The 13,092-nt window shown below is 50.3% G+C and overlaps 1 protein-coding gene across 4 annotated transcripts in view; it reads right to left on the bottom strand.

Moving 5' to 3' along the window:
- The window catches only part of RXRA (retinoid X receptor alpha), a 302,476-nt gene extending 291,564 nt beyond the window's left edge, over positions 1 to 10,912 (bottom strand). Inside the window, exon 1 of one of the 4 annotated variants that reach the window (XM_077306422.1) lies at positions 10,519 to 10,912. In XM_077306422.1, the coding sequence (XP_077162537.1) occupies positions 10,519 to 10,546 (28 nt within the window). In that variant the 5' untranslated portion in view covers positions 10,547 to 10,912. The remainder of the gene's footprint in view (positions 1 to 10,518) is intronic. The other 3 variants (XM_077306423.1, XM_077306420.1, XM_077306421.1) reach the window with 3 other exon arrangements.
- Positions 10,913 to 13,092: the final 2,180 nt, after the last annotated feature.

The following is a 13,092-nucleotide window of genomic DNA, read 5'->3' as shown; positions in this document are numbered from 1 at the left end:
GGGCTTGGTCCCTTGGCCCCAGATCATCCTTGTCGCTCTCCTCTGTACCATTTCAATTTTATCCATGTCCTTCTTGAAGTGAGGCCTCCAGAACTGCACACAATACTCCAGGTGTGGCCTGACCAGTGCCGTATACAATGGGACTATGACATCTTGTGATTTTGACAGCTTTTCATTTTTGACAGCTTATCATTTTTCTGACCCAGAAGCAGAACTTTACACTTCTCTTTATTAAATTGCATCTTGTTCTCATTTGCCCATTTTTCCATTGTGTTCAGATCTCGTTGAACTCTGTCTCTATCTTCTGGAGTATTTGCCAGTCCTCCCAATTTGGTGTCATCTGCTAACTTGATGAGTAGTCCCTCCACCCCCTCATCTAGATCATTAATAAATATGTTAAAAAGTACTGGACCGAGCACCAAGCCCTGAGGTAAACGTTTGACAGAGGAAAGAGAGAAAGCAGAAAGGCTCAGTACATATTTTGCCTCTGTTTTTTCGAAGAAGAATGTGGGGATGGTAGTAGGCAAGGTGCACCCGAGAGTGCTCAAAGAACTTTCCAGAGAGCTTGCCGAACCCTTGTCCATCATCTTTAGGACCTCCCGAAGGCCAGGAGACTGGAGGAGAGCAAATGTTATCCCAGTCGTCAAAAAAGTAAGGAGAAATGACCCAGCAAACTAAAGGCCAGTGAGTCTGACCTTAACAAGATCTGAGCATGCTGGAAAAGTGGGCAAATAAGAATAAGATGCAATTCAATAAGGAGAAGTGCAGAGTTCTACATCTGGGTCACAAAAATGAGAAGCATGCATACTGGATAGGAAATACACTTCTCGATATCAGTGTGTGTGAACATGATCTTGGGGTACTTGTGGACTGTAAGCTAAATATGAGCAGATAGCATGATGCGGTGGTAATGAAGGCAAATGCAGTCTTGGGCTGTATCAACAGAGGCATCACATCAAAATCACAAGATGTCATAGTCCCACTGTATACCACATTAGTCAGACCCTACCTGGAGTACTCATTTCAAAAAGGACATGGGCAAAATTGAGATGATTCAGAAAAAAGTGACAAGAATGATCCGGGGACTGATGATCAAGCCCTATGGAGAAAGGCTGAGGAACTTGGGAGAAGAGGAGGTCAAGAGGGGACATGATTGCTGTCTTTGAGTATCTGAAAGGTTGTCACATAGAAGGGCAGGGAAAGGTTCCTGTTGGCAGTAGAGTATAGGACCTGCAGTAATGGGTTTTAACTACATGGAGAATGAGGGGTTGCAGCACAGTTGTAGTGATCTGCTTGGCATGCAAAGGTTCCAGTGTTCAGACTCTAGCATCTCCAGTTGGCTAGATATCAGGAGATATTGGCTAGATATCAGGAGAAAATATTGGCCAGATATCAGGAGAAAAAAATTCACATTCAGAGTAGCTCAGCAGGGGAATGTACTATCTATGGAGGTAGTGAGCTCCCCCTCACTGGTGGTCTTCAGGCAGCAGCTGGACAGAGACTTACCTTGATGCTTCTGGCTGTTCCTACATTGAGCAGTGAGTGGGAATATGGCCTGTTTGGCCACTGATTCTATCATTTTAAGTATTTTTTCGCTGAAAAGCAAATAAATATTGAAATAAATAGATTTCCAATTATAGAAATAGATCATGAGGGGAAAATGGGGGAAATTCCTAGGGTGAGGACAAAGAAGGGCCTTTAGCCTAAGTTAAGAAGACAATTTTTAAATTTCATTTTGCATCCGAGCAGTTTAGTGACAAATCTCTAAACACCTACCCTGTGGCCAGCAGTCTCCAAAAAGGAGCAGAACAAATTTTGTCCACTCAGGCACCTTTGGGACCAACAAAGTTTTAACAAAAAAAGAGAGAAGCTGTCCCAGGCTATCAAAATCACTTAGCAGAGTGGTATCTGGACAAAGCTCTCCCATACCTGCGAGCTGAAGGCTGACATTATATGCAGAGAATTTTGATTAAAAGTTTGGAGTTGGATGAAATATTGAAAACTTCTAGGATAAGTTTGAAAAGTATAGGAGGAAACAACCACCGATGAAAGGTCTACTTTGAAAACAGAACAAAATCTGGAGTCCGTTCTGGTTATTTCATTTATCATTAAAATAGAGATTGTATAAAACGGGGGTCGTCAACCCCTGGTCTGCCAGGGTACCGGTGGCAGCCGCTCCTGCCTCTCCCCACCCCCGCAGCGAGAAGCTCACCAGGCAGCAAGCGACGCAGCCGCCGAAGCAGCCGCTGAAGCGGCTGCCAAAGCGGGCGCTTCGCTCACGGCCCGGCTAGCTTCTTGCTGCGGGGGGGGGGGGGGGAGAGGCAGGCGCGGCCTCCAGCACACCGGTGGACACAAATGCGCAGGAGCAGAGCTGCTAAGCCTGTGCATTTGCGACCCCTGCTGGCGAAAATGTGCATGCGCGGCAACTCTGCGCATGTGCGTTTGCACGCAGCTGCTGCACATGCGTGGTTCCCGGGCCGCCGGGTCTCCCCCACCCCCGGAGGCGGTCCTCAACCGCAAAAAGGTTGGGAACCGCTGGTATAAAAGATATTGCTAAAGTGATTTTGATAGCCTGGGACAGGTTCTCTCTTTTTCTGTTAGGATATATATTCAGAACCAACCAAGTTTTATGCAAAGCATGAGCTTTCATGTGCATGCATACTACTCTGGAATCTATCTGCAAGGAGGAGTCGGTTGATGGCCACAGCTTTTAAATTCCCTGCCAGGGGTGGAGCGACCCAACAGAATGTAGCTCTGCTGCAGCAAGCAAGCAAGCAAGCAAGCAAGCAAGCAAGCAAATAAATAAATAAATAAATAAATAAGAGGAATGGATCGCCATGTGGCTGGGCCCGACCCCCTAACCCGAGAGGTGTGTTGCTTGCCAGGGGCGAAAATTAAAGATGTTTCAGAAAGGCTGCCCAAACTCCTCAAATCTACGGATCGCTACCCATTTGTGATGGTCCATGTGGGAACGAATGACATGTCCCTGAATACCATCGCTCCTATTAAAAAAGACTATCAAGATCTGGGGAGGAAGCTCAAGCAAATGGGGGCACAAGTGGTATTCTCTTCAATCTTGCCTGTCAAGGGAAGAGGAATGCGTCGGGAGAGGAAGATAATGGAGGTGAATCACTGGCTGCGTAGTTGGTGCCGGCAGGAGAGATTTGGTTTCTGGGACCATGGGATAGGCTTTCTTGAGGAAGGCCTACTAGCACCTGATGGACTGCACTTATCGAAACTGGGGAAGAATGTGTTTGGCAGGAACCTGGGGAGATTCATCAGGAGAGCTTTAAACTAAAGCCACTAGGGGAAGGAGACGATCAACATAGGGAGTGTATGGAAGGAAAACGATCGGAGGCAGCCCAACCGGCAAGGCCAGCTCATAGGGAACCAAAAGTAAAAGGATTCAGATGTCTTTATACTAACGCCCGAAGCATGGGCAATAAAAAAGAAGAGCTGGAACTTCTCATGCTGATGGAAAGGTATGATCTAGTAGGCATCACAGAAACTTGGTGGAATGATTCTCATGACTGGAATGTAATGGTGGATGGATATGAACTGTTCAGAAAAAACAGAATAGATCGAAGAGGTGGAGGAGTGGCACTGTATGTGAAGAAAGGGCTTACCTGTCAGGAAATTCTAGTGAAGGAGAGCATATCTACAGTGGAAAGCATCTGGGTGAAAATAAGCAAGGGGAAAACAAACAGTGTGGTGGTTGGTGTCTGCTACCGACTGCCTGACCAACGAGAGGATGTGGATGCTGCACTTTGTGAGCAGCTTGAGAAAATATCCAAACGGCAGGACCTTGTCATCATGGGTGACTTCAATTTCCCAGATGTGTGCTGGGAAACAAACTCTGCGAAGCGTCCTCAGTCATGCAAGTTTCTGACCTGCCTGGCTGACAATTTCATTTATCAAATGGTAGATGAACCCACAAGAGGTTCAGCCATACTGGACTTAATACTGACCAACAGGCAAGAGTTGGTGGATGAGGTGAAGGAGGTGGGGACCCTAGGGGGAAGTGACCATGTCCTCATAGAATTCCTTTTGAGATGGGGAGCCAAGGAAGCTTGTAGCCAGACGCGGATGTTGGATTTTCGTAGGGCAAACTTTAATAAACTCAGAGACATGATGAGTGTCATACCATGGACGAGAATGCTGGAAGGGAAGGGAGCATGTGAAGGGTGGGCGCTACTCAAACAAGAGCTATTGCATGCTCAATCAATGACTATTCCAGAAATACGAAAACACTGCAGGAGCTCTAAGAAGCCTATTTGGATGAACAGAGAACTTCAAGAGGAACTAAGAAAGAAAAAGATAATGTTCAGGAAATGGAGGGAAGGACAGAGCTCTAAAGAAGGGTACCTACAGGTTACTAGGCACTGTAGATCAATCATCAGAAAGGCCAAAGCTGAGAGTGAGCTAAGATTGGCCAGGGAAGCCCATTGTAACAAGAAAAGATTTTTCAGTTACGTGAGGAGCAAACGTAAAGTAAAGGAGGCAATAGGCCTACTGTTGGGTGCGGATGGACAAACTCTAACGAAAGATGCAGAGAAAGCAGAAAGGCTTAGTGCCTATTTTACATCTGTTTTTTCCCACAGGTCAAAGTGTTTAGGCACATCTAGAGATGGCTGTGGCCAAAGGATAGTGTCTGGGTGGCAGGTTAACATGGATAGAGAGGTTGTCGAGAGGCATTTAGCTGCACTGGATGAGTTCAAATCCCCTGGTCCAGATGAAATGCACCCGAGAGTACTCAAAGAACTTTCCAAAGAACTTGCACAGCCCTTGTCCATCATCTTCGGAACCTCTTTACGGACTGGAGATGTCCCGGAGGACTGGAAAAGAGCAAACGTTATTGCGATCTTCAAAAAAGGGAGGAAGGATGACCCGGGAAACTACAGACCAGTGAGTCTGACCTCTGTTGTGGGGAAAATAATGGAGCAGATATTAAAGGGAGCGATCTGCAAACATCTGGAGGACAATTTGGTGATCCAAGGAAGTCAGCATGGATTTGTCTCCAACAGGTCCTACCAGACCAACCTAGTTTCCTTTTTTGACCAAGTAACAGGTTTGCTGGATCAGGGAAATTCGGTTGATGTCATTTACTTGGATTTTAGTAAAGCTTTTGACAAATTTCCCCATGATGTTCTGATGGATAAGTTGTAGGACTGCAATCTGGATTTTCAGATCGTTAGGTGGATAGGGAATTGGTTAGAGAACCGCACTCAAAGAGTTGTTGTCAATGGTGTTTCATCAGACTGTAGAGAGGTGAGTAGCGGGGTACCTCAGGGCTCGGTGCTCGGCCCGGTACTTTTTAACATATTTATTAATGATCTAGACTAGATGAGGGGGTGGAGGGACTATTCATCAAGTTTGCAGATGACACCAAATTGGGAGGACTTGCAAATACTCCGGAAGATAGAGACAGAGTTCAACGAGATCTGAACACAATGGAATAATGGGCAAATGAGAACAAGATGCAATTTAATAAAGATAAGTGTAAAGTTCTGCATCTGGGTCCGAAAAATGAAAAGCATGCATACTGGATGGGGGATACGCTTCTAGGTAGCACTGTGTGTGAACGAGACGTTGAGGTACTTGTGGATTGTAAACTAAACATGAGCAGGCAGTGTGATGCAGCGGTAAAAAAGGTGAATGCCATTTTGGGCTGTATCAACAGGGGCATCACATCTAAATCACAAGATGTCATAGTCCCGTTGTATATGGCACTGGTCAGACGACACCTGGAGTACTGTGTGCAGTTCTGGAGGCCTCACTTCAAGAAGGACGTCGATAAAATTGAAAGGGTACAGAGGAGAGCGACGAAGATGATCTGGGGCCAAGGGACCAAGCCATATGAAGAAAGGTTGAGGGACTTGGGAATGTTCAGCCTGGAGAAAAGGAGGTTGATGAGAGGGGACATGATAGCCCTCTTTAAGTATTTGAAAGGTTGTCACTTGGAGGAGGGCAGGATGCTGTTTCTGCTGGCTGCAGAGGAGAGGACACGCAGTAATGGGTTTAAACTTCAAGTACAACGATATAGGCTAGATATCAGGAAAAGGTTTTTCACAGTCAGAGTAGTTCAGCAGTGGAATAGGCTGCCTGAGGAGGTGGTGAGCTCCCCCTCACTGGAAGTCTTCAAGCAAAGGTTGGATACACACTTTTTTTGGATGCTTTAGGATGCTTAGGGCTAATCCTGCATTGAGCAGGGGGTTGGACTAGATGGCCTGTATGGCCCCTTCCAACTCTATGATTCTATGATTCTATGATTCACATACTTAACCCGTGGATCAGAACCAAAAACTAATGCTTACACAAGATATACAATTTCAAAGAACTTTCCGGGGAACTTGCACAACCCTTGTCCATCATCATCGGGACCTCTTTAAGAACTGGAGATGTCCTGGAGGACTGGAAGAGAGCAAACGTTATTCTGATCTTCAAAAAAGGGAGGAAGGATGACCCAGGAAACTACAGATCAGTGAGTCTGACCTCTGTTGTGGGGAAGATGATGGAGCAGATATTAAAGGGAGCGATCTGCAAACATCTGGAGGACAATTTGTTGATCCAAGGAAGTCAGCATGGATTTGTCTCCAACAGGTCCTGTCAGACCAACCTGGTTTCCTTTTTTGACCAAATGACAGGTTTGCTGGATCATGGAAATTCGGTTGATGTCATTTACTTGGATTTTAGTAAAGCTTTTGATAAGGTTCCCCATGATGTTCTGATGGATAAATTGAAGGACTGCAATCTGGATTTTCAGATAGTTAGGTGGATAGGAAATTGGTTAGAGTAGCGATCCCCAACCATTGGGCCTCAGACCACATGTGGTCCGTTGATTAATTGGACTACGAAGGTGGACTCCCTCCTGGCCCTTTACAACACACTTCGGGTGTCATTGTCTCCCATCACTCCCAGATGGATCTCATTGCAGAGAAACAAGCTCAGGGTTCCCATTGGTTTGTCATTGTCATGAGTTAAAATTTCCATGAAAATTAAATGTTCCTTATGTTCATTGTTGTGGCGTGTCTGTATCTTATTTTGAAGGGATGTTTAAACATTACCATAGCGATCAGAGAGCGTTAGGGCAGTGGTTGAGAGTAGAGGAGTAAACTACCCCCCCCCCACCGGACCTCAGTAAAAGGTGTTGAGTGGTCCCCGGTGATAAAAAGGTTGGGGACCACTGGGTTAGAGAACTGCACTCAAAGAGTTGTTGTCAATGGTGTTTCATCAGACTGGAGGAAGGTGAGTAGCGGGGTACCTCAGGGCTCGGTGCTCGGTCCGGTACTTCTAAACATATTTATTAATAATCTAGACTAGATGAAGGGGTGGAGGGACTACTCATCAAGTTTGCAGATGACACCAAATTGGGAGGACTTGCAAATACTCCAGAAGATAGAGACAGAGTTCAACGAGATCTGAACACAATGGGAAAATGGGCAAATGAGAACAAGATGCAATTTAATAAAGATAAGTGTAAAGTTCTGCATCTGGGTCAGAAAAATGAAAAGCATGCCTACTGGATGGGGGATACGCTTCTAGGTAACACTGTGTGTGAACGAGACTTTGGGGTACTTGTGGATTGTAAGCTAAACATGAGCAGGCAGTGTGATGCTGTGGTAAAACCGGCGAATGCCATTTTGGCCTGTATCAACAGGGGCATAACATCAAAATCACAAGATATCATAGTCCCATTGTATACGGCACTGGTCAGACCACACCTGGAGTACTGTGTACTGGAGTACTCACTTCAAGAAGGACATAGATAAAATTGAAAGGGTACAGAGGAGAGTGACGAGGATGATCTGGGGCCAAAGGACCAAGCCCTATGAAGATAGGTTGAGGGACTTGGGAATGTTCAGCCTGGAGAAAAGGAGGTTGAGAGGGGACATGATAGCCCTCTTTAAGTATTTGAAAGGTTGTCACTTGGAGGAGGGCAGGATGCTGTTCCAGTTGGCTGCAGAGCTAAGGACATGCAGTAATGGGTTTAAATTACAAGTACAACGATATAGGCTAGATATCAGGAAAAAAAATTCACGGTCAGAGTAGTTCAGCAGTGGAATAGGCTGCCTACGGAGGTGGTGAGCACTGGCAGTCTTCAAGCAAAGGTTGGATACACACTTTTCTTGGATGCTTTAGGATGCTTTGGGCTGATCCTGCATTGAGCAGGGGATTGGACTAGATGGCCTGTATCGCCCCTTCCAACTCTATGATTCTATGATTCCACCATTATATCCCCAGTCTCCAAACAGTCTAAAACCTGCCATCAGGGCCAAGAGCAGTGGCTACGTCAGAAAAGAAGCAGGGTTGTGCAGAGAGGGGTGAAGTGGGTGCTGGCTGTCTGTCCTACCTAGCACCAGATACAGCTATCTTTTCCTGTTGCCTGATAAGCAAGATCCCAAGAGGAGACTGCTTTCCCTCCTAGCATCACAGGGGTGACATCTAGCCCTGTGGAGAAGGGAAAAGCTAGCTGTGCTTTGCTGTTCTTTCATTTGGTCTTTTAAATGGCAAAATTGTCAGCTGCTCAGGATTCCTCAACAGAAAGCGGTAAAATAAATGCATCCAATATATGGTTGCCATGCAACTGTCTGGCAGGATCTGAAGACAAGGCTACAGGGGAAGCCAAAACTGCATTTCCACACTGCTGACCCTTGCAAAGGTGGGGGGGCTGGGGAGTGTGAAACTTTTCCTCCACACAAACCTGGTCTGTCACCAATGAGAGCTCCCCTGGCTCTGTCACACATGTTGGAAAGAGAGGGATCCAAACAGCTCAGCCCAGTCCAAGGTCCACAGAGTACAAAGCAGAAGGTGGCCACATCCTTGCAGCACTGCAGAAAGCTACCTCCAGGGGAGCAGGCAGTGGCCAGGCAGGCCTCCCAAGGGTACAGGTGCAAATGGATCTGCAAGAAGCCAAGCTGCCAGTCTCATCCACAGGTTACCCCCAACATAGAAAAAGAAGAAGAGGAAGAGTTGGTTCTTATATGCCGCTTTTCTCTATCCGGAGGAGTCTCAAAGGGGCTTACAATTGCCTTCCCTTTCCTCTCCCCACAACAGACACCCTGTGAGGGACGTGAGGCTGAGAGAGCCCTGATATTACTGAAGAAGAAGAAGAGTTGGTTCTTATATGCCGCTTTTCTCTACCCAAAGGAGTCTCAAAGTGGCTTACAATCGCCTTCCCTTTCCTCTCCCTACAACAGACACCCTGTGAGGTGGGTGAGGCTGAGAGAGCCCTGATATTCCTGCTCAGTCAGAACAGTTTTATTGGTGCAGTGGCGAGCCCAAGCCCAAGCTGGCTGCACATGGAGGAGTGCAGAATTGAACCTGGCATGCCAGATTAGAAGTCCGCGCTCCTAACCACTACACCAAACTGGCATACACACACAGACTGCCCCTTGCCAGAAACAATAATAACGTAGAGGTTTGGCATGCTGAGCACCCTCCAAGACAGGCCACCACAAAGCCACGTTTCCTTCCTCGAGTCTAGTACACTCCTTGAATCCAGAACTCCCAAGGAGTTTACAAACGCAACTATGCCAACAAGACCAGGCAAGGGTGGTGGGAGGGCGGCCAGGCTGGGCTGCAGGGAGCTGCAGGAGGGCTGAAGGAACTGGGGATGGTCCTTAGGTAGAGCAAGTGCTCGGCATGCAGAAGGACCCAGGTTGACCTTCGGTGATGGGCCTTGGAGAGCTGCTGCCAGTCTGAGTGGACCACGCTGTCTCGGCTGGCCCAAGGGCCGAAACCCAGCCGAAGGCACCTTCATGCGTCCCTGCATCTTCCCTGTTCCAGCATCCCACCCTCAGACCCCTCTGGCAGGGCAGGGCAGGGCAGGGCAAGGCAAGGCCGAGGGAGCCGAGGCTGGCAAAAGGCATCCGAAAGAGGCGCCGGCACTTTCCCAGAACTTCTAAGGAATCAGGCGGAGCGGCAAGCAGCAGCAGCCCGAGCAGGCGGAGCAAGTTGGGACTTGACTCCCCCGGGAAGGCTGGCAAAGCAGAAAGGCTGGAGGATGGGAAGCGGGGGAAGGGCGGGGGTGACAGGGGGGGTCTCCGCCACCAATATTCTGACAGCCGTCTTACGCAGTCGGGGGGGGGGGTGGCCTCTGCCTGGGCCGGGGAGGGGGCTTCAGAGCGAGGGTAGCCAAGCTCGCCATCCTCGCAGGCCGCCCGACCCCGCTTCAGACTCGAGGATCCCGACGACCGAGGGGGGACTTCCCGGCGCCCCTTCGTCCTGAGCCGATCAATCCCGGCCCGCCCGGCCCCTGGAGCCTTGGCCAACTTCCCCAGGCCGAAGAAAACGCAGCGCAGCGCAGCCGCCGCCCATCGGGTCGGAAGGCCAGACACCCCCCCGCCCCCGCTCGCTCGGGGACTGCCGCTCCTGCCCGCCGAACGGCGGCCTGCCCGGGGAAGAAAGACACTTTCGCGCCGCCCGCCGGCTTCTCCTCCCGGCGCCGTCCCCTCCTCTCGCGCGCGGCCGCAGCGCTTTGCACGGAAACCCGGACATTTTTGCCAAAGGCCAACTCACCCAGCGGCAGGAAATGTTTGGTGTCCATCGCGGCGGCGGCGGCGGCTTAACTCATGCCCGAGAGCCGCGGGAGGAAGGGGAGGGAGGCCGGGGGCGGGAAAGCGGGAGGGGAAGGGGAGAGCCCGAAGCCCACCGGGGCGCAGCACAACGCCGGCGCCGGCGGGAGCAGTGTCGACGGGTTTCCTTGTCTTGGGCCGCCTTCTCCTCTCCCCCCTTGCTCGAGGAGGAAGAAAATCTCCGCCAGGCAGTCCCCGGCAGGCAGAAGCCAGGCGCAAATCCAGTCTCGCGGGGCGGCGCAAGGCCGAGGCAAAGGGAGTTGTTGCAAAGTCACCCAACAATGTAACTAAAGTACTTGTGCGTGCGTGTGTGCGTGCGTGGCTCTGCTGCTCGCTCGCTCTCTTCCAGCGACGGGAGTTGTAATTGCAGGAGGGCCTCGGCGAGGGGGCAACCCGACGGCCGACTGGGCAGCAGCGACATCGTTGCCGGCCAGTAACCAGCGGTCCGGAGTGCGAGGCGAGCGCTCTCTCTCCTGCTCCCGGGCCCCAGCAACGCGCCCGAGAGGCTCCCTGCCCCGCGGGGCATACATCTCGCCCCAGGGGTGGCTAGTTAGCGAAACGAGGGGTGCGAAGCGGCGTCCGCGGGCTTCAAAGGAGGAGGAGGAGGCCTCTCCGAATGCGCCCGGCACACGTTCCAGGCTGCGATCCTGACGCGCGTTTGCTGGCGCACGGGGCATCTGGCGGTGACCTCGGAGACCCTTTGAGTTATGGCCCAGCGTTGCTGGGGTCGCTCGTGGCTCCGTCGCCACAGAAAGCGGTTCAGGGGAAGAGCGCAGGGACCCCCGCCTGCCCTCCTCCCCGCGCCCGGTTCCCCGGCAGGGCTTGCCCAAGCAGCTTCCGCATCATGTGCGGTTCGATCCTGACATGCTAACCTTCCACATGCAGGAACGGCTGGCCGTAGACCTGCTGGTCTGTCTTCAGGTTGCCAAGCGGCCACGGGAGGGTTCAGAAGCAGGGTTTCTTTCCAGGGTATAAGAAGTGCTGTTAACCCTTGATGTGCTAATTAATAATCACTAATCAAGGACCCCCAACACGGTGCTTATGGGCACCAAGGTGCTTACCTGCACCTTTCCTAATGGCCAGAAAAGTCTCTTTAGAACGTGGGTTGGGCCAGGTGGGGCTTTTGTTCAGCAAGTACTTTGATGAGGCACAGGAGCTTTGACTGACTGTGCAGACTTTTAAAAATATTCCTTTGGCAGCACCTGCCTCCACATCAGGAGGTTATTTGCAGTGTGATGAAGACAAGGTGGCCTCCGAGGGCAGCCATTTTGTGTCTGTGCTCACCAGGCTAGGTCAGAATTCCAAGAGGTCCCATCCTTGGATAAGTTCTCCATTGTTGCATAAGCTTAAGTGGCCCTCATTTCGGTTTGTGGCATATATTTAAGCATTTATGTCTTTAAGTGTGTAGGACCAATTATGTTTCTGAACTGGACGTCATCATGGTGGTTGTGGGCTGTTTCTGCACCTGAAAAAGCTTTTGGGGCCACCAAGCCCCTGGCCCAGGTCAGGGCCTTGTGGCAATTTTTAAAGAACTACAGAAACACTTTTAAAATGGCAGCAGCCTCCATGAGATGCCCCCAAGCCATCACTTGCAGTCTGGCCCTGAGGCTCCTGTTTCCTGTGCTACATCAGGATGACATCAGGATGACAAGTCAATTAGGAGGAGAGGTCTCCCCCTCCCCCAGCCTCTTGGCTGCCTTTCACATGTCTTCATTCTGATTTTGTTTAAGATGTTGAGATGATGTATTCACGGTCTGAAACTGGCTGTTTTTCAAGTGTCCAGTGAAAATGCCTTTCCCTGTCATTCATTGCAATGTATTAGAGTATAAAATCACATTGTTGTGACTCACATTCCAAGAAAGATCTGTGAGTCACAATGCCTCAGATAACCTTCCAGTCATTCCATCATTGTTAAACAAAACCTTGAGAACCAGTCTTCCCACCTTCATCCCCAAGGAACTGAAATCTCCTTTCCCCTAAAGCAGTGGTCCCCAACCCCCGGGCTACGGCCCAGTGGTGGGCCGCAAAGGCCTCAGCGCCGGGCTGTGGCTCCCCCACACACACACACACACACACACACACACCCCGGCAGTGAGAAGCTCGCCAGGCCGTGAGCTGCCGCCCAGCAAGCTTCTTGCTTCGGGGGGGGGGGGGGGAGAGAAGCTTGCCAGGCTGCAAGCTAATCTGCCGATTTGGCGGCCAATTTGCTCGCGACCTGGAGGGGCATGCCAGCGGTGCAAACGCGCATATGTGGACTTGCTGCGCATGCGTGTTTGAGTCCCCACCAGCCGCAAACGCACATGCCGCGGCAAGTCTACGCGTGCACGTTTGCACCGGGGCTGCCACGCGTGTGCGGGGCCCCGGGTCGCCCTCTCCCCCACCCCATGACAGCGGTCCGCGGCCACAGAAACGTTGTGGACCGCTGCCCTAAAGGTATGTAGACTTGAAACTGATTTTCAACTGGTTTAAATGCTGTGGCTCTATCCTGCTCCACCCCCACTTGAAAATGGTTATTTTG

Source organism: Paroedura picta, chromosome 12 (genome assembly GCF_049243985.1).
Source record: "Paroedura picta isolate Pp20150507F chromosome 12, Ppicta_v3.0, whole genome shotgun sequence".
NCBI lineage: Eukaryota > Metazoa > Chordata > Lepidosauria > Squamata > Gekkonidae > Paroedura > Paroedura picta.
Note: the sequence above shows the minus strand (reverse complement) of the source record. Positions and strands in the feature narration are given on the sequence as shown.